The sequence below is a fragment of the Dermacentor andersoni genome, chromosome 5 (genome assembly GCF_023375885.2).
Source record: "Dermacentor andersoni chromosome 5, qqDerAnde1_hic_scaffold, whole genome shotgun sequence".
Classification (NCBI taxonomy): Eukaryota; Metazoa; Arthropoda; class Arachnida; order Ixodida; family Ixodidae; genus Dermacentor; species Dermacentor andersoni.
In genome coordinates, this window is record NC_092818.1 from 9479060 (window position 1) to 9500399 (window position 21340).

General features: G+C 46.2%; 1 protein-coding gene across 2 annotated transcripts in view; it reads right to left on the reverse strand.

The window, feature by feature from the left end:
• Positions 1–214: 214 nt before the first annotated feature.
• The window catches only part of Rpn3 (regulatory particle non-ATPase 3), a 144547-nt gene continuing 123421 nt past the window's right edge, over positions 215–21340 (reverse strand). The window contains exons 11-13 of one of the 2 annotated variants that reach the window (XM_055070104.2): positions 8172–8222; positions 6110–6209; positions 215–329 (exon numbers count right to left, since the gene is read on the reverse strand). In XM_055070104.2, coding sequence (XP_054926079.1) covers positions 328–329; positions 6110–6209; positions 8172–8222 — 153 coding nt within the window. In that variant the 3' untranslated portion in view covers positions 215–327. The remainder of the gene's footprint in view (positions 330–6109; positions 6210–8171; positions 8223–21340) is intronic. The other variant, XM_050177374.3, reaches the window with a different exon arrangement.

The window sequence follows — 21340 nt, forward strand, 5'->3', positions numbered from 1 at the left end:
GCTGCAATGTGGAATGTGTAACTTGTAAAGTTTTTCTTATGTTACTTAGTAGGGGCGTGCGAATATCCAAAGCTTTCGAATAATGAATTGAAGATTGTCGTATTCGATTGAGTTCTCCAACAGAATAGTCACATAGCTGTGCTGTGGATTATTTGCAGCGTGAATCCACTATTGTGGTGCCCATTTGTTTTGCGAGCGAGACAGTGCGTGGGGGCCAGTTGGTGAACATCACTTTTACTGTGCAGTAAGCCCTAGGGAAAGCCGTCATCCTCTTCGTCAGCCATCTCCTTGGCATACTCCAAGTCCTGCTGCTCGCGCTCACGCCGCTCCTGCAAGGGGGATGGCATGGGTTAGGTTAATGACAGTGCACTGCTACAGGGGGATTCCATGGCATTCACAAAGGGGTAGCAATCCTCATAGGAGGGCTCATTAAAAACTAATGGCAGTGCTTGACAATGCCCCAACATACAGTGATGGAACAGTAAAAAATGTAGCCAAAACAAAAGAAAACTCAACGTACCACCCCGAACAAAAAATTTGTTCCTTTCTGCCTGGGCAGCGCATGTGATTCGTCTGACCTGTGAGTTTGACCTTGCGGCCACAATTCTGCATATCTGCGACCTGGCAAAGCTGAAATAGAATTTACTTAAAAATAGGAGGAGGTGTGTTGCAATGGCAAATGTCCTCTGTACCATTTATCGGAGAATAGCACTTGCCGGCTGCATCCGCAGTGCTCGCATCTTCTCACTTCGGGAACACCTTGCACAAAAGTGGCCCAATGCAAACATTCGCACTCAGCAGCAATTTGTGCTCAATAAGAAATCCAATAAAAGGCACTTGGCATGCACCACACTGTCCCCTGCTCCTCAGCGGCACAAAGTTCTGGAGTTCATTCATCGCTACGTGCAGCTTTATTTTGCCTTTACCACTGTGGGCCCCACCTGCATCGCATGTGCAAGTCAAGCCTGATTACAACTGCTTACTTTTCCTAGATGGCACAATACATGGGAATTCTCTAATACAAACTTCAAGAAAACCTATAAATACTTCTTTTTGGTTTTCAACAACGCAATGGTGTCAACAGAGCTGTGAAACACTATCATGCACACTCAAATCATGCTTTGGACTGAAGCAAACCGAGTTAGGCCTACACAAACATGGCTTAAAGGGACACTAAAGGCAAACACTAAGTCGACATGCACTGTTTAAGTACCTCTCCAGAAACACTGCAACACTTATTTCGTGCCAAGAAAAGACTTAGCTTACGAGAAAATTTTGTCCGAATAACTTTTTTGAAATTTAAATCTCCCGCCCCAAAACTCGGGGGAGTGGTGACCTAGCATACTGCCCTTTGCTGCCATCGGTGAGTAAAACAGCGCCCAACAGACGGCGGCACCGAGCCAAGACAGAGCAGCGGATTCGCCGCTGCAACTGCTTTTTGGTTAAGTGGCATAGACCATTCGGGCATCCCACGACATCATATGGAAGTTGAATTCTCTGCCACCTGCAGTTTGTGCGAGTTTCGCGAACCAGCAAAACCAGCACAGCACACGCGATCAGGGAAGTATTGAAACGCGAAAGCAAGTGCGGGGCAGAGTCGAGCGAAAACCAAACCTTTCGACTGCCCGCATTGTTGTCAATGGTAATTTCAATTTCTTTTTTCTAAACATGAAAAGGAACTGAACAAGTAGCATTTTATTTCATCTTATATGATTCGAGGATGTTTTTTACAACGAGCAGTTGAGTACAAGTGACAGAATTTAACTGAGGAGTGCTTTCGTCATCGGGCAAGTGCTTGAATGTCCCAGGGGAGTCTCTAATCATGTCCCGAGTTTACCTCGATTTCTCGATTATTATGGCTCTACTCGCGATAATATTGCCGCCTTAGAGATTCTCCAGCATCACTCTATCACTTTAGCTTGACTTTGTACTTGCCTTTAGTGTCCCTTTAAGATTGAAATCTGACTGTGGCTAGCTACCTAGCATGTACTAGATATTATGATCCCCACTGCAGCATGAAGTGTGTTTTCCATTTTGTCGTTGTGGTGTTGGGGCAGTTTTTCGGAAGGTCTAGGGCTGTGCCTGTACAAGTGGAGTCTCTCGAGCAAATCAGGAGAGTTGGTGGATATGCAGATGTTTCCCAAAACCTTTAAGTGCATCACAAGCCTCCCTAGCAGTGTGGTGGTTCACCGGCCACATTCCCAACAACATATTTTCATGATCAGAGTCGGAGTCTTGGTTGCAGAGTACATCAATCATTTCGTCATCATTTAGGCAACCAGCAACATTACTACATCCAGCGAAACTTCCGTAGAGTCTCACCAAGCAACTGTCATCTTCCTCGCCATTTTCATCCACAGTTACACACAAAGTAGTAGAGCCACATATGAAACCGCTATGTATGAAGCAGTTTGCAATCACTGCAGGCACTATATGTGCACTGTGCCAAAGAACTGCACTTTATGCTTCCTCCCTGCTTCCATACAGAGCAGCATGTGCTTAAACAGTGTGTGTTCTACATACTCTCATTCAGGTACACTGAACAATGCCTTGTATCTAGTGGCTGCAGGAAAGTCGTAGTGTTCCGGGGCAAGGAAAGAAGCTCAAATGTTTGCGAGCCCCGACAAATTGTTATGTGCACTGCAATTATCTAGCACGAGTAGTTTACACATTTTTACAGAAATGTGGCAGTCCAGTTTACGGAGCCACATTTGGAAGATTTCCATCATTCAGACCTTTTGATTGGCGTAACAGTCCACCAGAAGATTCTTGTTTATGAAGTACCTTGACTTTTCTGCTTTACAGATTGCTGTTCTGCTGTCAAGTTTCTTTGTACAAATACCTAGGTGTCCACATTACCAAGAACATACGCTATATTCTATTGAACTACTCACACACCGCTAGTATCACCCAAATTAAATCACCTTTTTCCCCGGTCTGTCACTTAGTTGTAAAATTTCCCATCCCTGTCTTTTCCAGTAAATTTATCATTTCAACCCTGTTCTACGTGACTCACTTTTTTGCCACCTGTATATATTTCCCACTGCAACAACCACTGTAAAAAAGTTCGTGTACCTTATTAGACAGTTATAGTATAGCGTATACAAATATAGTGTACGCTAAGCAGTGCAGCTTTGTTACAGTTTTAGCTGCCCTGCGAGATCTTCAGATCTCAGAAGCTATATGCCGTCGTCACGGCTATCTTCCAACTTAACCGATATGTGGTGCTGACATCTCGAATGTTTCTTTCGATTCGTTCAAAACTAGAAGCAATCTCGAAAACCCAACTAAGATATCCATAAAACTGTCGTCAAAGCGACCCGAAACTAAGCGAAAGCTGTCTACAAAGTCATTTGCTACGAACAAAGTGTATTTTACAAGACCTACGTCAAATTCAATTTGAAGCAGGCAGCCTGGACCGCCGCCATATTTTACGTGAACTATGCAAACCACGCAAAGATGCTAACGCTAAATGTGAGAAATAGCCTGCATACACTATACGCTATGGGTCGTTTAGCATTTTGCATATGCGTAGTGACGAGCCTCTACATTATAGCGTACGCTAAACTAAAACTGTCTATTGCCACAGTAACTTCTACTTTCACCCAATTATTCCCACATCGGACTGGAACCATGTTCCCGCTGCCTTGCTTCAATCACAGACACAAATCCCTCAAAAACGGCCTTCAGTGGAATTGTTGTATTATCCTATTCTATTTTTGTTTTACCCCCTTCTCCCTCAGATGTCTTTACCTTAAGACTAAACAAATTAATAAAAAGAAATAGACTACAATCAGTGGGCCACACAGTGCCAATAATGTTGGCAGCCACCAAAACAGTTATCCCTGCTCTGCTCCGCTCACCACCAATGCAAGAGCTAAGTCTAAGTGCAATACAGCGGAATCTCGATGATACGAATCTCACGGGGTCACGAAGAATATTCGTATTAGCCGAAATTTGTATCATCAAAACAATTAAAACTAGCTAAATTAAAGAGTCAGAGGTGAACTCACTCAGGCACACGTACGTAAAAAGCATTCATTTCTCGAAGAAGTCTCTAATGTCCTTCTGCTTCTTTTTCTTTGTCAGGTCATTTAGCAGACTTTGTTCAAATCCATAAAAACTTGTGCACGTGCCGTCGCTGACTTCATCCGCGGCCATAGCACACCTCAGAACGTCGAGCGCGTGCAGCGTTTCAGCCGCCAATGGTAGTCCTACGCCGTTGCCCACGTCTAACACAAAGAACGCGGCCCGAAGCACAGCAGCTACTCCATCCAATGGCGCGCGGAAAAGGAGGATAAGCACAAAAGCAACAAAAGCGCCACACCTTCAAACTCTTCGCGCCCAGTCGCGGCCTCCGCGCTGTCCGGCGCCGCGTCCGCGCCTCCGCACCAAAAGTGAAAGGGAGAAATCGCGTCACTGCGCGCTGTTCTCTTTCGCGGCCGTCGGTGGGGCGGCGTTTATTAAGGCGAAAACCTTTCATGCTCGCAGTCGCGTCCGCCCGTGCGCTGGAATCGTGCCAACTGTAGCCTCTCCTCCGCGCAGCGGCGCAACCTCTTCCCTTCCTTAGCAACCGGCGCGCCAGTGGGGGGGCGCAGCTGCGCGCAGCAACCGTGACGCCACACAGTAGCGGTAGAACGAGCGCGCTCGCATCGGCGGTGGCAGCTGCACCGCCGCTGCCGCCGCTCTTTCGCCAGACGCATGGAGGAAGGAAACTGAGGAGAGGCCCTAACCCCTCCGCGTGCTAGGAGAAAAGTGTGGAGGAAATGACGTAGTAGGTTTTCCTTTGTTTTGCAGTTTTTTCATTACTTTGCTGTAGTGGCCCCACCTTTCGGGCCACAATGGCGGCTTTGTTATTATTCTGTGCGCTCACACGTGTTGCTCCGCAGGTTTTGTACCGTGGCAAAGGCGACGTGTGGGCTGGTATGCGTTGGTCTCCATGTTTTGTTGCGCTGCGTGTATTTTACAAGTGTAAAATAAAATACGAGCTCGTTGATTGTATGACTGGCTTTAAATATTGCACTAGGATCAACCGTCTTGACTGTGTGCCCAGCATACTGTCTTGGGACTGTGCCAGTACTAACGCCGTTGCGTGCATGTGCTGGCCCGTCCAGCACATACAAGTGTAAATACAAGTGCAATACAAGTGTAAATATGAATCTGGACCGTGCTCTACCGGATGCTGCTGTGGCCAGTTGGGACAGGAGGAACTAAAGTTCGTGAAATGAAGGCGCATGCAACGCTGTACGCAATGTACCGCGCCACGGCAATGGCAATGGACGAAGGAATATCCCCGGGAAATGTTGCCCTCTTTGGCGGAATCATGCTAACGATTGTTTAGCACTGCTGCGGAATGCGCGGGTCCGAGCAGCACGGTTGCGGGCAGTGCGGCGTGGTTTCGCAAGAAATGTAAACAAGAGAGGAGAGCTGGCCCGATATGCGGAGCAACGCCATGAGCAACGCCAACTTCCGGCTTCACGTTCGCTTCACAAAGAGTGACGTCAGGGCCTCTCCCGAGTTTCCTTCCTCCGTGGCCAGACGTCTCATTGCAGTCGAGTGAGTGAGACGCATGGCTCTGAAGCGGCCCAGTTATTCCGCGCCAAGCAGTTTGGGGAAGCGGTAGCAGACGCCGGATTCCCCCAACACCAAACCCCAGAAGAACAAGGAGCGAATGCGCATGCGACGACTGAACATGTCTCCAGATGCGAAAGCAAGGGAGGCAGAACGGAAACGCCAACAGCGACTGATTAGATCGCCAGGTACCAAAGACAGGGAAGCAGAACGAAAGCGGCAGCAGCGACTGGCTATTTCACCGAAAAGCGGAGCGCAGATGGCAGCAGCGTCTGGCTTTCGCCAAGCACACTTTAGAATTTCCAAAGTGTCTTCAATAATTTTCGTATCAACCGACGCGTCTCGAAAATTGATTTGTAAAAACCATTCTCTAGCACGTTGCAAAGTAATGGAGCTTGGCCGGGACCACAGAAAAATTCGTATCATCCGGGAATTCGTATTAGCCGTGATCGTATTGAGATTCCACTGTAGGTTTTTTTTTAAGTGCAATAACTCTGTAGAAGAATGCTGGCTGCATGGAAAATGTTGCAGCACTCACAAGCAGTAGGCGTGCAGGTCTGGCACAACACCTTCACCGACGGTATCTTGCTGCACAAGCTTTGAAGGACCAGCCTGCGTCTTTTCTTCAATCTGCCTTCCTTCAACAAGGGAGGCAGCAAACAAAAAAGAAATGTACCACAAAACCTAACGAGAAAAAGATGTTTCACAATCTTCGTACAAGCAGGTGACGTACAAGTGGGAAAAAATATAAGCTGCACGATCTCCACAACCACGCAAGTAAAAAGCCACAACGAAAATGGCAGATGGTAACAATACAACAAAGCAATTAGGCAGTAAAATGCCATTAATTCAAAGCTGTAAAAACTGGAAAATATTTCAATATAGGCGATGTTTTGAAACAAGAGAAATAACGAAAACAGAAGCATGCTGGCCACTTCCGCTCGATCACTTTCACATGCATTGGCAATGGACGGGCCAGCACATACACGCAACGGCATTAGTACTGGCCCAGTCCCAAGACAGCATGCGGGGCACACAGTCAAGACGGTTGATCCTAGTGCAATATTTGAAGACAGTCATACAATCATAACCACCGCACATACAAAACGCCGGCACTGCTACTTTGCACTTTGTAATGAATTCGGGCAAATTCACTTCGAAAACTAAAACTAAACTATAGAAGAGTGAAACTGCCTTCAGCAGATGCCCGCGAGTGACGCAGAATTAATGCCTCACTATCGCACGAGCATGACCGTCCTTATCAAGCCACGATTTTGCTGAAATACTGTAGGCTCGCATGCTAATTTCTCTTGGGTGCAGAGCATGGGCAGATCGCATCTTCTCTGAAGTGTCCCACCTTGTGAAAGGTCACTATTAATACGCCATGACCACATTGGTGCAACAGCGCTCTGTGGTGTCTACTCTGTTAGTCCTTGTCAATGTACTGTGCATTGTGATCAAACTGACATGCATAATCAACTAGCCCACTAATTCGTTCTCAGCACATTGACGCATCACTGACAGCATCCTAAATGAGAAGAAATGCAGGGAAAGCAAACTTTTGCGGCCAGCTGCTGAGTGAGGCCACAACCATATGTGGCAGCCGAGCAAGTGTGCATGAGCGGTGATGGACCGAGAGAAGGGGGAACACGGCCCAGCGTGGCTCGTCTAGCAGCGAGCTGCTGGCAGGTGATAAGCGAGTGCAAGTGACGTTGCTTACACAGCTTCGTTGCCTATCCCCTGGTATTTTCCAAGTCAAGATTTCAAGATATCTCAGGTCTGGCGCAAGAAATGTTTGTGATAAGAGGCGGAAAACACGAGTTGATATCATGGCCGGAAGTTGTCAACATAGCAAGTGTTGCGAGGTATCGGAGTCCGAGTTAACTAGGGTTTACTGTATACGGATAGATATAACCATAGGAATACACATGCTTTTTTTTAAATAAATTTTGCTTAAACACGTATCACTAGGTGGTGTCCAAAACAGAGTGGCCTTGACGTGTTCCTGGTTCCTAGATTTGGCTCCAGCACATGAAATGCATAAAAGCATGACCAAGGAAAATATTCTTGGCACTGCAATTTGGACACCACCTAGCACTGCCAGATTTTGGATGCCTCGTGTGCCTTTGAGTTCCATGGACTGCCCAAGTTAACCGGAGCACGGCCAAATACGGCTAAGTTAAAGGGTTTCGTACCATAGGATAACGTGCCTGTTTGACAGGAGCAGGTGGCAACATCCGAATTATCCTAGTCCACAGAGATTGAATTAGTGAGGTTTTACTGTTGCTCACTTTCTCATTAATATTACACGGAAACTAAAGCCTTTTATACATTTTTGCCATTCCCAAATATCACCTATCATGTTTGGGTCTGTTTATATGTGTGGGTTTTTATTACAACTTCCCTCATTTCGAGTGATGCTGAAACTGAGTTCATGCATTCTGTGCAGGTGGCACCATGACATTCAGCGAGTGACCCTTGCTACATGTCCAGGAACTTTGAGAGTGCTGCATTTTGGGCTCAGAAGCCACATTGAGCCCAGGTAGCCAGTTCACGTGACAAATTGGATCCCCTCATTCTCACTCCAAATTAAAACTTACCTCAGCCGATTCAAGGTCTTTGTTGTAGGACTTTGGCGGGAATCGCATGGCCTGCAAAAAGACCACAAAAACACCACAGTGTAAACAATGGCATGCTTTCCTTCAACCATGCCCTGGCTGAGAATGTCAACAAAACAATGTGCACGGATATACTGTTAGGCCTCTGTTCCACCCGGTGCTGGCACACTGTAGTGTGGACCCGGCCATCATGTACACCCCACGCTCTACCAGATGCAGGAAAGGGAGGGGAAGGTGTTTCATCAATGAGGCATTCCCAGCGAGTACAATGATACAGTGAATTAGTGTGGGCGCCACATACAGCAGTTTGCCTAGCCTCTTCTCAATTTTTTAATATTGCTCTTAAGCTTACCTTTAGGCTGTGTTCCTGGCTAAATGGCTATTCTATTGTAAGCCCGCCTGCTCGGTCCTCACGCTGCAGTACAGTCTATATAAATAAATGAAAATGAGGTCATTGGGCAGTTTAATGCATTTCCTATAAAATTCAAAAAGAAAAATGTCCTCAGTAGGGCTGTTTGAATAGCACAACTTTGAAACTGAGACCAACAGAAAGCTGAGCTAGTTGGTAAGGATTCATTATGCATCCTTACCAACTAAAACTGCATGCAAGGATTATGCATCCTTACCAACTAAATTGAATATGCGTATTGAAGAAAAATGACCTTTGAATATAGAATTGAATATAGAGTATTTTCCCATTTCCCAACAAAATGGAAAGCACAGTAGATCCGTCCCGTTACATGTGTCTAGTAAAGTCGTTTTCCAAGATGTTAAGAAGGACAAAGTGGAGTGCCCGAATCAATGTTTCAGTTCTGTTTTTACTTCAGTGATAGCAGCCAGAGTAAGTCGTGAGCACATGTCCCACAAAGGGCCATATATGATGGGAAATATTGCTATCAGTACACCCGGTGTTCAGATGCTTTCAATGGGGCTTGAAGCAGAAACACTGGTCGCATGCAAACGGCAGTGTTTTCACACCGAAAGGGCACGTAGTGCACACCCGCATGGCTTGAAGGTGTTTGGTTTCCTGCACAAGAGCACGCATGCCTTAGAGACAAGAACACAACTAAAAATTGCCAACCAGTATCATACCTATCTTCACCAAAAGTTTTGAAATAATCTTACCTTACCGGTTTAAGAATTTTTCTTTAGTAGGATTCAACTTTTCTCAAATTGGCAATATGGTTTACATAAAGCATTCAACCAAACCTGCATTATTAGACGTCACATGCCCCACAAAATATTCAAAGCAAACTAAAAACTCTAGCATTATTTTGATTTCAGTAAGGTGTTTTGATTTGCTTGACCATGAGATATTGGCACATAAGTTATCGATTTAGGATATACACAGCAAAAAATTCAGTTCTGGGTTTTTACGTGCCAAAACCACAATGTATGATTATTAGGCTCACCACAGTGGGGGATTAATCTTGACCACGTGGGTGTCTTTAGTGTGCACCCAATGCACGATACAGGGGCGTATTTGCATTTCGCTCCCATCAAATTTTATCCCATGACTTCGTGCTTAGCAGTGCAATGCCAAAGCCACTATGCAACCACGGCGAGTCTGGAGTATGTGGTAAACCTCTAGCCTTAATGCAGTCTTACCTATCTGACAGAAATCCGCATATTTGTATTGGGACACAAATCACCTTTGCTACTCATAACAACAGGTGTACTGCAGGGAAGCGTGTTGGGACATCTGCTGTTTAATGTTTACATAAACAGCATTGTAAACAATTAGGAAAGATTGAATGCGCTTTGTAGACAATCACAAAGAAGAAGACAGGACAGGCGCATTGCGCCTGTCCTGTCTTCTTCCTTACACAGTTGATTGTACCATACTTCTGGTCCTGACGCAAACAAGCTCTCAACTGAATGTACCCCGATATTTGATAAACTTGTTAACTGGCCCCTGTAAAAATTAATTCCTTAAAGACAAAGGTTATGTTTTTTCAAGGCAGTGAGAATGTCATTAAATGTGGTGATGATGAAATTGAAATAGTTGAGAAGCATATATTGCTTGGTGTAACATTTTCTTTCAAGTCTTAGATGGAATTCACATGTTTCACAGCTGTGCATCAGTCAGTGGTGCAATGGCATGGTTTCTTTCCTTCAAGACTTTGAAATTCAAATATATTATGCATTATTTGTTTCTCTAATTACCTATTGTAGCTTAGTTTCGCTAACAGTAACTAAATCAAACATACAAAAACTTCTAATAATGCAAAAGAAAAAGTAATTTGACATGTTGGCAGCCTCGAATATTACAAGTTTACTGCGAGTGCTTCTCAAAAATTTAACATTATATAAAAACATATATGACTATAGAGTTCTGTCATCTTATTATTCAAACCAAATCTTTAGCAGGGTGTCTACCAAGTTGACATTTCCAAATTCCCTGAGTTTTCCAGGTTTTCCCTGAGCACCTTTGCCAAATTCCCTGAATGAGCCAGAACTTTGTTTTATGTCAAGACAGGCTGACACCACGTTGTCCGATGCTGTCACTCTCTAGTAAGCATGCTGAAACAAAAAAAATGACTTAATCCAGTTTGAATTGCAGGGAGTAATATCTATTTTATTTCAAAAGAAAACAGAAGGAAGGTGTTAGTAAAATGCACAGCGAAAGAAATGGTAAAACCCATTCCAAATTGAGTCGAACATGTTAATGAAAAGGAGATGCATACATAAGTAAATATATTTTTTAATATGAGCTATTTCTATCAACTGATAGCAAGCTCATCTGCATGAGGCCTGAACTTTGTGACAACTAAGGTTCTCTCTCAGCAGCTGGGAAGACAACCTCCACTGTCCTGATATACTCTCAGCCCATACACAACATCTTAGTGTTGGGTTTCACTGCTTAAAATAGTTTATTTTGGTTTGGATGAGGGACATCTGCATCTCAGCGTCAGGCAACACTTAAGTTTCTTTAGCTCAAGTTCCTTAAAAAAGGCGGCGGCACACTTCCGTTCCCGTTAATTCCTGAGTGCGTCAGTCCTTTCTCTTCGCATCCACCTTCTACCACGCTTTCACCACATGGATAATTTGAAGCATCCTGTTGGTCAGTTGTACAGTCAACGTCCAATTTTTCTGATTCCCTAGGGGCTGCAAAAATATCAGAAAATCGGGCAGTCCAAAAATAATGAATGCCTGTCTTTAACTACCCTTAAGGGCTGAAATTGCCACATGTACGCCCGAAAAAGCTCTTAAGGCCTGCCAGTACACTTAGTAGGCATATCGGTGCTCGTACTGTGACAGGAGATGGGGGTGCACGTGTGTATAATTAAGGAATACATACTGTGTCCCGTGACAATTGCCCCTTCCCACACTTGTTATGCTTCGCCGCCTGACATTACTGTACTGAGGCGAAGCTAACTTTCGGAGACTGGCATTACGCAACGCGCTGTGCTCTGCGAGCTTCAAAGCCAATCGCGATGATACAAAGGCAGAGTCGGTACCATTGGTGATAGCTGCGAATTCTTTCAATGAAAAACACGGCACCGCACGGCAAGAAGCTTAATAGCGAACATAGAAGCAGCTAGGCCTAACGCTGCCGCGGTGGTGGTTACGGCTGCCAGCGGATCTGTGTGCGAGAGTGCCGGTTCGAGGCGGCGAGATAATCAAAATAGCGGCAGTGGCGGCTTTGATTAATGCCATTTCTGACCTGCAGTCAGGGCAATATACATTGACTATATGGAGTACGTGGTGGTGCCGCAAAGCCATGCAAATTATCGGGAATGTCCGAAAAATCGGACGTCTAGAAAATCGGTCATTGACTACTCTGGCAATACATCGTGCCGATGACACGGCGTCAATGACGATTCGTTGCGATTCCTCTGTTACTGGAGCCAGCATTACCACGACTTTCGTTTCCTTTCAATAAGGTTACCGCTAATTTTCCCTGATATAAGCACAAATTCCCGGAGTTTTCCCTGAGTTTTTCCAGACTGTTCAAATTCCCTGAGAATTCCCGGTTTTCCCGGTTGGTAGACACCCTGTTTAGGAAGTTTTTAGAAAAAATAGCAAATAGCAGCCTTATGTGAACATAGACCGGTTATAGATACGTGCAGCATGGACATGCAATGTTTATCATGTTTTCCTACAGACTAGAAACTACAAACTACAATCTGCCTTGAATCCTACATAAATACAGTCGAACCCAGCTACATCGAACTCAAAAAAAAAAAAAAAAAAGACCCCACCCATCAGTACAATATACCGTACTTACTCGCATAATGATCGCACTTGCATAATGATCGCACCCCTGAATTTTGTCGTCAAAATTCGATTTTTAAGAATTTCCCGTGTAATGATCGCACCCCAAACTTGCCGCAGCGATATGTCGTGTGCCAAGTCTACCTAATATAATAATAATGATATAATATAATAATAATGATCGCGCTTACCATCTATCGAATGCTACGCGAACGACTCTTCCAAGACAAACCAAGCAGTCTGCACGCACCAAACAAAGTAGATGCCTCATTTCATTACTTTCATCACTTTCTGCACTTCCATGACAAAAAGAGGTACAACCAAACTTGCCTTTATTATGTGTAGGCTTTATAATGGTTGTGGTCAACAACAACAACAACAAAAAAGGCGCCTTTCGATTCTTCTCATCTGCACTCGTGGGCACGCAACAAATCGCAAGTGGCAACGATAGTAGCCACATTTACACTGATACGTTAGAAGCGTACCCTATTCATACACCGACGCTTGTAACACAGCTAAGATATTCGCCCACCCTTAGTGGAAACGTGCCGTATTAGGATAATAGTGAAGACAAACGCCGCAGTTTCCGCAGCATGCCCACCATGTGTTCCTATGTCACTGGCAGCTACGTGCGCCCATCGGTTTATGTCCGCTCAAAGTGGACATGGCTACGTTAATGCCGCAAATTTGCTGATATTAATGATATTATTCATTACTGATACAAAAGAAACTGTTTCAATGCGCGTAATGTACTCACGAGAAGAAAAAAAGTCGTGTTCGGCTTGCTCCGCCGGCCGCCATTTTTATTTTGGTGTCCCACACACCCGCATCCCGTAGCAAACGCAGGATGAAATGTTTTTTTTTCTTTTCGCGGGAAATTTAACCTGTGTAATGATCGCACCCCTGAATTTGTGTCAATTTTGCTGATAAAAAAGTGCGATCATTATGCGAGTAAATACGGTAGAGCATAATTCGATATGAGCGTGCTAAAAAATTTAACGTCATAAAAGCATATTTAATTTATGAAATCACTTTATTGATAAAACAAGCTTAGTTTCCCATGAAATAGTCCTGTATCTCCTTCTGCTTGGTCAATTTCGTTGCCTGCGACGCAAGCACTTCTCCACATTGTCTAAGGAGTCAGAGCAGCTGAGGCTGCAACCTCCCGCTGTAATGGTTGGGGTTGGGTATGAAATAGATGGTAGCTGGCCCATGCCGTCGTCCACTTTATCTAAGCTGAGGACGTTGTTGAAAAGAAGGACTGCTTCTCATCGAGAATGAGGAATATGGGATTTATTTACAGTACCTACATGAGAACGTTACAGTTCATCAGTCTAACATGACTGAAAGAGGAAAGCCCACCGAGGAGGCGCCAATGGCTCCTTAAGGGGGGATGAGGGTCTTGAAAACTTTTTTTTTATTTCTTAACATATCTTTCTGAAAATTGGCATGCAGATATATCATCGAATGCTGATCCCAAATGTATATTCAGATTTTATATATCTCATCTAGAAATGAAGATATTGCAAAATAATTTATCCCACATAGGTCTTTTCTTACGGGCCATTATGATAATTTCTTAATTAAAAAAACTAGTTTTAAAGAATAGCCGTCATTTCCAAGGGCCCACCGCACATCCTAAAGCTAAAGAAATTTTCAAAAAGTCATCATATAGGTCATGAATGAATAACAAAGTAGGAAGAAAAAAATGCGGGAGTAATTAGCTTACATCTTACTTAATTGCTAGTCTATTGGTTTTAATGAAAAATGGAAAGCTTTAGGATGTGGCTGAGGTTTTACTGAAAAAAAACGATATCTAATTCAATAAAATCAGTTGATGCAAACATTATGAAAAGCTCTGTAAGGCAAAGGCATTTGATCGAAAAAGCAAAGCTGAGAAAATTGCATTCAAAGTTTTGCTTACTCTGCCACTTTTGTTTACCAATCACATGGAAAAATTTAATGCTTTAGCATGCAGCCCAGTCATTACTGAACACAATAACACCAAATTCACAGAAATCTGTTCATGTAAAGATTGTGAAAACCTTTGTATTGCATTGGCACTTGACAAAAAAGAAAGAAAAAGAGCTCAGAAAGTCACTTGTTATTTTCTGTGAATCTTGCCACACATTCACAAAAGTCCTGGGCAGTAGTCCTGGGTTCTGTCAGGCTTGTGCTTCTTGGCCATCCTCTTCTTCACCTTTTCAGCATTGGTGTGACTTTTATCAGACCTGCACAGCCTCTGTTTATCTTTTTCACGGCTCCTACGAATGAGGCAGCTCCCAGGACTGTAACCAAGCTGTGCTACAATAGCTCTGCTGGTTCTCGCACTGCTCTCTCTCACTGCACTTTGCGAGTTGGAGTGGCTATCCCACACTCGCTGCAGCTTGAGGACGCAAACAGCTTCTTTAGCACAGAGAGATCAACGATGATGTACTCTGTGCCGCGATCGTCGTCTTCACTTTCTGTGCCGACGTTCATTAGCTCGAACTTGCGGGAAGTCGCGGACTTCTTCGCCAATGAAGTTTTAATGTTGTCTGCGTATTTTTCGCGCCTCGCGCACTCCGCCTCCGTGAAAAACACCGTGTCGAAGCGTTGAGCACGCGAGCTCGGTTCAGCCGCGTCCGTCGGCACCGAAGCGGCGTGCGGAAACGCCGAAGTCGACGTTAGGCTTCGGTCAGCCGGCTCTGCCGCTTCCGACGACACGGAAACCGAAGCGACTTACAGCGTCTCAAAAGTTCGCATTTTCGACGGGCTTAGTCCAGGCGCATCCACCGACACTGCAGAGACTTGCGGTAACACCGAAGTTGACACCGATCGGCATTGTCCAGCCGCGTCCACCGGCGAAGCTAGAGTCGACGGGGTTTGTTCAGCCGCGTCCTCCGGCGAAGCTGTTGTTGGCGAGCTCAGTCCAGCCGCATCCACCAAGGGCACAGCAGCTTGCGGCATCACCGAAGCTGTAGTTCTCGACGATGTAGCGCTCTTCTTGTTCCATGCGCGCCTCTTTTCGCGTGCTTGCTTTCAAGCGCGCGTCTCGCGCCATCGTGACACGCGGAACAAAGACACCAGGCACGCAAAAGCAAGAAATTCGTGGTTAAAAGAAGCGACTCAATAGCCAAAATATCTACAGGAACGATAAAGAAAAAGGCAGAACGAGATATACTCGGAAACAAAGAGGAGCGCGAGAAATGACGCGCGCGCAGGTGAAAGCAGACGACGTGAAGGAGTCGAACAACGCGGCCGCGGCGCCGCGGCAGGCGAAGCACGCGTCACGGCCAATCAGAGGGCTGCGCCTCGAGGAGGCGCCCGTTTCACCCAATCAGCGGCTGTCTCGCGACGATTTCCCGCTTGAGAACGGGTGCCGATCTCTCCGCTGCACGGGGGTCTACAGCGTGCCGAGAGGCGCCAGAATGGAGAGCGGGAAACCAGCTTTCAAACGAGACCAAGATGGCGCCGATCGGTTCGCGGCGCGCGGAGCTACGGCAGCTTGAAAATGAGGCAAACCTTCGCGCTTGGCGTTCAATTTCGGCTCACCGACGTTTCTAAATTGCCGTTTTTTTCATACTTCGAGTAGGAATTGAGCCATAATATTTTGCAGAGGCATAGTTGAGACATTAAAGACTTCAAAAACGCAATTTTTAAGAATTGCCATTTTTGACCATTTTTCGCGATTTCAAGACCCGCGTCCCCCCTTAAATACGCTATGTCCTCCCTAGATTTCTAGGTGAGGGAAAACGGCCGTTCAAACCTGCTAACGATTCGGAGCGTTTAAAGTCACTGTAGCCGACCTGCCTTTGAGGGGGAGGGTTTACAAACACTTCTGCACAGGTTTCACTGAACACGCCGAGGTGAGTGGGTTCTCGCAGACATGGGTTCTGCCCCGAGCAGGCACCTTTTCATCCCAGTGTTGACTCCGCAGACAATGGCCACCGCGTCTGTCCACGACTTCTAAGCCCCGTGAGACGGCCGCCAGACATCTTCTCCCAGGAATTCCACTGCTTCTAACAAGCCGTGGTGGTCACGGCAAATCCACGAACAATACTTGGTCCGCCGACTGCGTTTAGTCATAACAGTGCGGCACACCGTCGTCTCTACTAAACAAGTCACCGTGGCCGGTGGGGAAGGCTTGCATGGTCGCTTCTGGGAAGCTTGCCACCCTCGCAGCTGCGGCTGGCTGGGAAAATTTTGTAGGTCGGTTCCCTTGCAGGCCGTTCGTAACACCGCATTTGCGCAGAAGCACCGGACTAGTGTGAGTGCACTAATCACCTCGGAGGATGTGGGCAAAGGACCGTTGTTGCTTTCTTCATTGTGCCCACTTTAACACAAGCTCAGTACGATGTCGGCAATGTAGTCTTCGTTTTCGGGCTCTCCCGTGGTCACGACACCATCATCTGCACTCACAAACTCGTTGACCGTTGATTCAACAGCTTCCGCAAATTCTGACAGCTAGCCCCAAACTTTGGCAACACTGGCAACGGCTTCGTCGGATTTATAAGAATTTACAGTCATCACCAAACATGCGGAAGCCGGCAAGTCTAAAGCAATTTCGTATGAACCACTTGTACACAGCCATGCATACGCGTCGGGCGCCACGAGCACCAGGATGCGAGTTTGGCCACTTTAGCCCTAATCTCCCCCGTATTCTTTAAGATCGTGCTGAGAGTGCTCCTCGGAATCTTGCACGCTGCGCGGACATCCGACTTCTCACCGCGTTCGACCTGATTTATAATTTCTAGCTTCACTACGAAAGGTGAATTCTGCCGCTTCATTACGGCAACACTGCGGGAGAAGGCTCAGAAGGTGCAAACACAATGAACCAGAAAAGAAGCGGGACAACTCGTACTTGGGTCATCTTGCACGACGAGGGCACAAGAGCCTCTGTTTGGCTGTCTGAGCAAGCGCTGTGGGCGGGCCAGGGTAATTTTTGGCAGCGGGGCGTCTGCTGATGGCTCACCCGAAGCAACGCATTCACGGTAGGGAGAGCAGTTGGATGGAGCCGCGCCACCAGGTTTCCCCGCCACCACGAGGGAAAGCCGGGTGTCTACCAAGTTGACATTTCCAAATTCCCTGAGTTTTCCAGGTTTTCCCCGACTGCCTTTGCAAAATTTCCTGAGTGATGCAGAACTATGTTTTATGTCAAGATGGACTGAAACCATACCGCCCGATACTGTCACTCTCTAGTAAGCATATGAAAAAAATGTAAAAACACGTTTTAATCCAACTTGAATACTAAGGAGTAGTGTTTATGTTATTCAAAAAAGGAATAGAATGGAGAGGTTAGTAAAATGCACAACAAATAAAACGTCTTCTAAAAAAATTGCAAATTGAGTCAGACAAATACAAATAAAAAGGAGATCCATACAGAAGCAAACATTTTCGAACATGACCTATTTCTATCAACTGATAGCAAGCTCTGTGGTACGAGGCCCGAACTTTGTCGCAATTGAGATTCTCTCTCGACAGCTCGTAAGTCAACCTCAACTGTCCTGGCATACCCTCAGCCCGCGCACGACGCCTCAGTTTTGTGTTTCATTGCTTTAAAGAGTTTATTTTGGTTTGGATGAGGGACACCTGCATCTTGGCATCTGCCAACACTTTGTTTTTTGAGCTCAAAACGGCAGCAGCACGCTTCCTTTCCTGTTCATTTCCCAATGCGTAGGTACTTTCTGTTCTTGTCCTCCTTCCGCCACTCGTTTGCCCCACAGACCATTTGAAGCATCTTCTTGGTAAGTTGCACAGTTCACGTCCGATTTTTCTAACTCCCTAGGGGCCGCGAAAATGCCCGAAAAGTTGGCCAGTTGGAAAAAATAAATGCATGTCATTTACTGCCCTTAAGGGCTCAATTCGCCACAGGCACATTCGAGAACGCTCTACAGGCCTGTCGGTACACGTATTAGGCATATTGGTGCTCGTACTGTGACAGGAAATACCGGGTGCACGCGTGTAGAATTAAGGAATACATACTGTGTCCCGTGGAAATAGCCCTTTCCCACGCTTGTTATACTTCCCTGCAATACTTTTGCGTATGCTTCACCAAGTAACATTTCTGTACAGAGGCGAAGCTGACTTGCGGGAACCGGCATTCTGCAACGCACCATGCTTTCCAAGCTTGTAAGCCAATCGTGAGGACCACAAAGGCGGAGTCCGTGCCATTGCTGACAGCAACGAATTCTTTCAATAAAAAGCGCGGCACCCAACGGCAAGAAGCTTCACAGCGAAGGTCGAAGCAGCTAGGCCTAGAATTGCCGCAGTGGTGGCTATGGCTGCCAGAGGATCTGCGTGCGAGAGTGCCGATTTGAGGTGGCGAGGTAATCAAAATGGTAGCGGTGGTGGCTTTAATAACGCTGTTTCGGACCTGTGGTCAGGGCGAAATGTCCGGAAGATCGTACGGCGAAGAGTTCTTGTGTCCGAAATTTCAGGCGTCCTGATACATTGAGTCTATGGGGTATGTGGTGGTGCAGTGAAGCCGTCCAAATTATCGGGAATCCGGAAAGTCTGTCGTTGAATGTACACTGTCAACTCCTCCAGCTGACGACAGGGCGCAAATACGATTCATTACGATTCCTGTCTGTCACTCGAGCCAGCATTACCGCAACTTTTGACCCTTTCAACAAAATTACAGCTAATTTTCCCTGATAAAGGCACAAATTCCCGAGTTCTTCCAGACTTCAAAATCCCTGACAATTCCCCGTTTTCCTGGTTGGTAGACACCCTGGGAAAGCCAACTTCTGGGGGCACTTTTACACCGCTTTACGTTCGTTATATGGGGAGCCACTGCTATTTTTGTTCGATGTAAGCCTAATTTTTGCTATATATACTTATATACTCATTTGCGAGCACGTTGTCACGCGCTCACGGGTAAACATAAACACATCTCGCTCTATGACAGCTGAAAATGTCTGAAAATTCTGGAGTCAGGAATCGCGGCAGCAGCAAGCGAATTGACCTCTGTGCACTGTCGCTTCAGCGCAAATGAAACGTCCAAAGCACAGCGCATACAAAGCTACTGGCACTATGCACACTCTGCATACATTGCAAATCGCTTTGAAGATGACGCCCGCATGGGCACGCACTTTGGCCACGTCGCAGACCGCTTTTAAGACACACGAGCGTCGGCAACACGCCCTCATGGAGTCCGCCAAAGCATCTACAACGGCGTCCGCTATTCGCGTGGCCAACGTCATAGTCGATGCCGCGGACAACGAGGCACGTAGAAGCTGCCGGAGAAGAACCTCCCTCCTCCCTCATCTCAGTTCCCTGCTTCACGCACCACAGGAGAGGGCATGCATCTGGAGCGTTCCTTGCTGGCGCACCCTCCCACGCTTTACCTCATCGGGAACCTCGCGGCAATGGCGACAGCGGAAATGTGCCTGGAGTGTCCATATAATTGCTATCCCAATAAAAAAATAATGCATGCCTTTTACTGCCTCCAAGGGCTCAAATCATTAGCGGCGCATCCGAAATCCCCCTGAAGGCCAGCCAGTACACTTATTAGGCGTATCAGTGCTAGTACTCTGAGAGGAGAGTGGCTGCGTGCGTGTATAATTAAGGAACACATACTGTGTCCCGTGACAATTGTCCCTTCCAACTCTTGGTATGCTTCATTGCCATACTTTGCGTATGCTTCAACGCGTAACACTGTTGTACTGAGACAAAGCTGACTTTCGGGAACCTGCATTATGCAACACATTGTGCTTTCCGAGCTTTGAAGTCATTGGTGAGGATTACAAAGGCGGAGTCGGCGCTATTGCTGAAGGCGGCGAATTGTTTCAATAAGAATAATTTTAAAAAACACGGCAAAGAACAGCAAGAAGTTTGGTAGCGAACATCTGAGCAGGTAGGCCTAGTGTTGTCACAGTAGTGGCTACGCTGCCAGCGGATCTGCGTGCGAGTGCGCCTGTTAGAGGCAGTGAGATAATCAAAATGGCGGCGGTGGTGGCTTCGATTATGGCGTTTCAGACCTGCAGTCATGGCAAAAAGTCCTGAGCGGCCTGCACAGTACAGCCACCTGATGGCACAGAGTTTAACCAGCCAAACTCAGAGCTACTATTGCTGTAACCAAGTGTAAAACATTTTAAACATTTAAAAACACATGTTCATGATTACACTCCTACTAAAAATTTATGCCAGCAGCAAAGTAGAATACACTTGGTTATTGCCAAGTTTGGCAGTTCTTCGGTCTCTCTTCGCATCCAAACCATTTGACCACGTTCATTCAGTTCCAGTCAGCTCGCTCGTACTCGGCTACCGTTCTGTTTCTGTCCTCTGCCGTTGCTCTCCCCCTGCTCCGCTCTGCTAGAGTGTCGCTCCGCCTAGTTCGTCGACTCATGGTTACACACTCATGGCGTCGACTCATGGCTACAGAGACGAGATTCCGCAAGCGTTGCGGCTGGCAAATACTAGAATGATTAGGCTTCACTACTTTGGGTTTTGAGGAGGCGCCGACGACCATGCCACACGAGCAGCGACGAACTCGCTGCTGTACTTATTTTATGCATTGACCCCAAAACCCTGCAACTCTGCTGGTTTTACTCTTGTTTCAGTGCCGGTTACAAGGACATCCTGACACTTTCCTGCATGTACTGGCTGTTCTTAACCCTTTGAGGGTCAATGACGTAAATATACGGCGCCGCTAACGAAGCCCAAAATAGTCGATGCCCTATATTTACGGTGCCGTCTGTACGTTTAAAAAGCGCACCAATTTCTTAACTTTTTCTTTTCTGTCATGTGCTGCCACTATGTGGGAATACAGGGAATTTTTTCACACGTCTCCCTCTCTCGATTTCATTGCATGGTTTGTTTTAGCACTAGTTCGCTCCCGCGCTCATTCCTAGTTCGCTCCCTCAAAGGGTTAATGAGCACTTGAATTTTACAGTTACCGTAAAAACCTGCATATAATACGAGGTTCTTTTTCCTATTATTAGCGTCCCAAA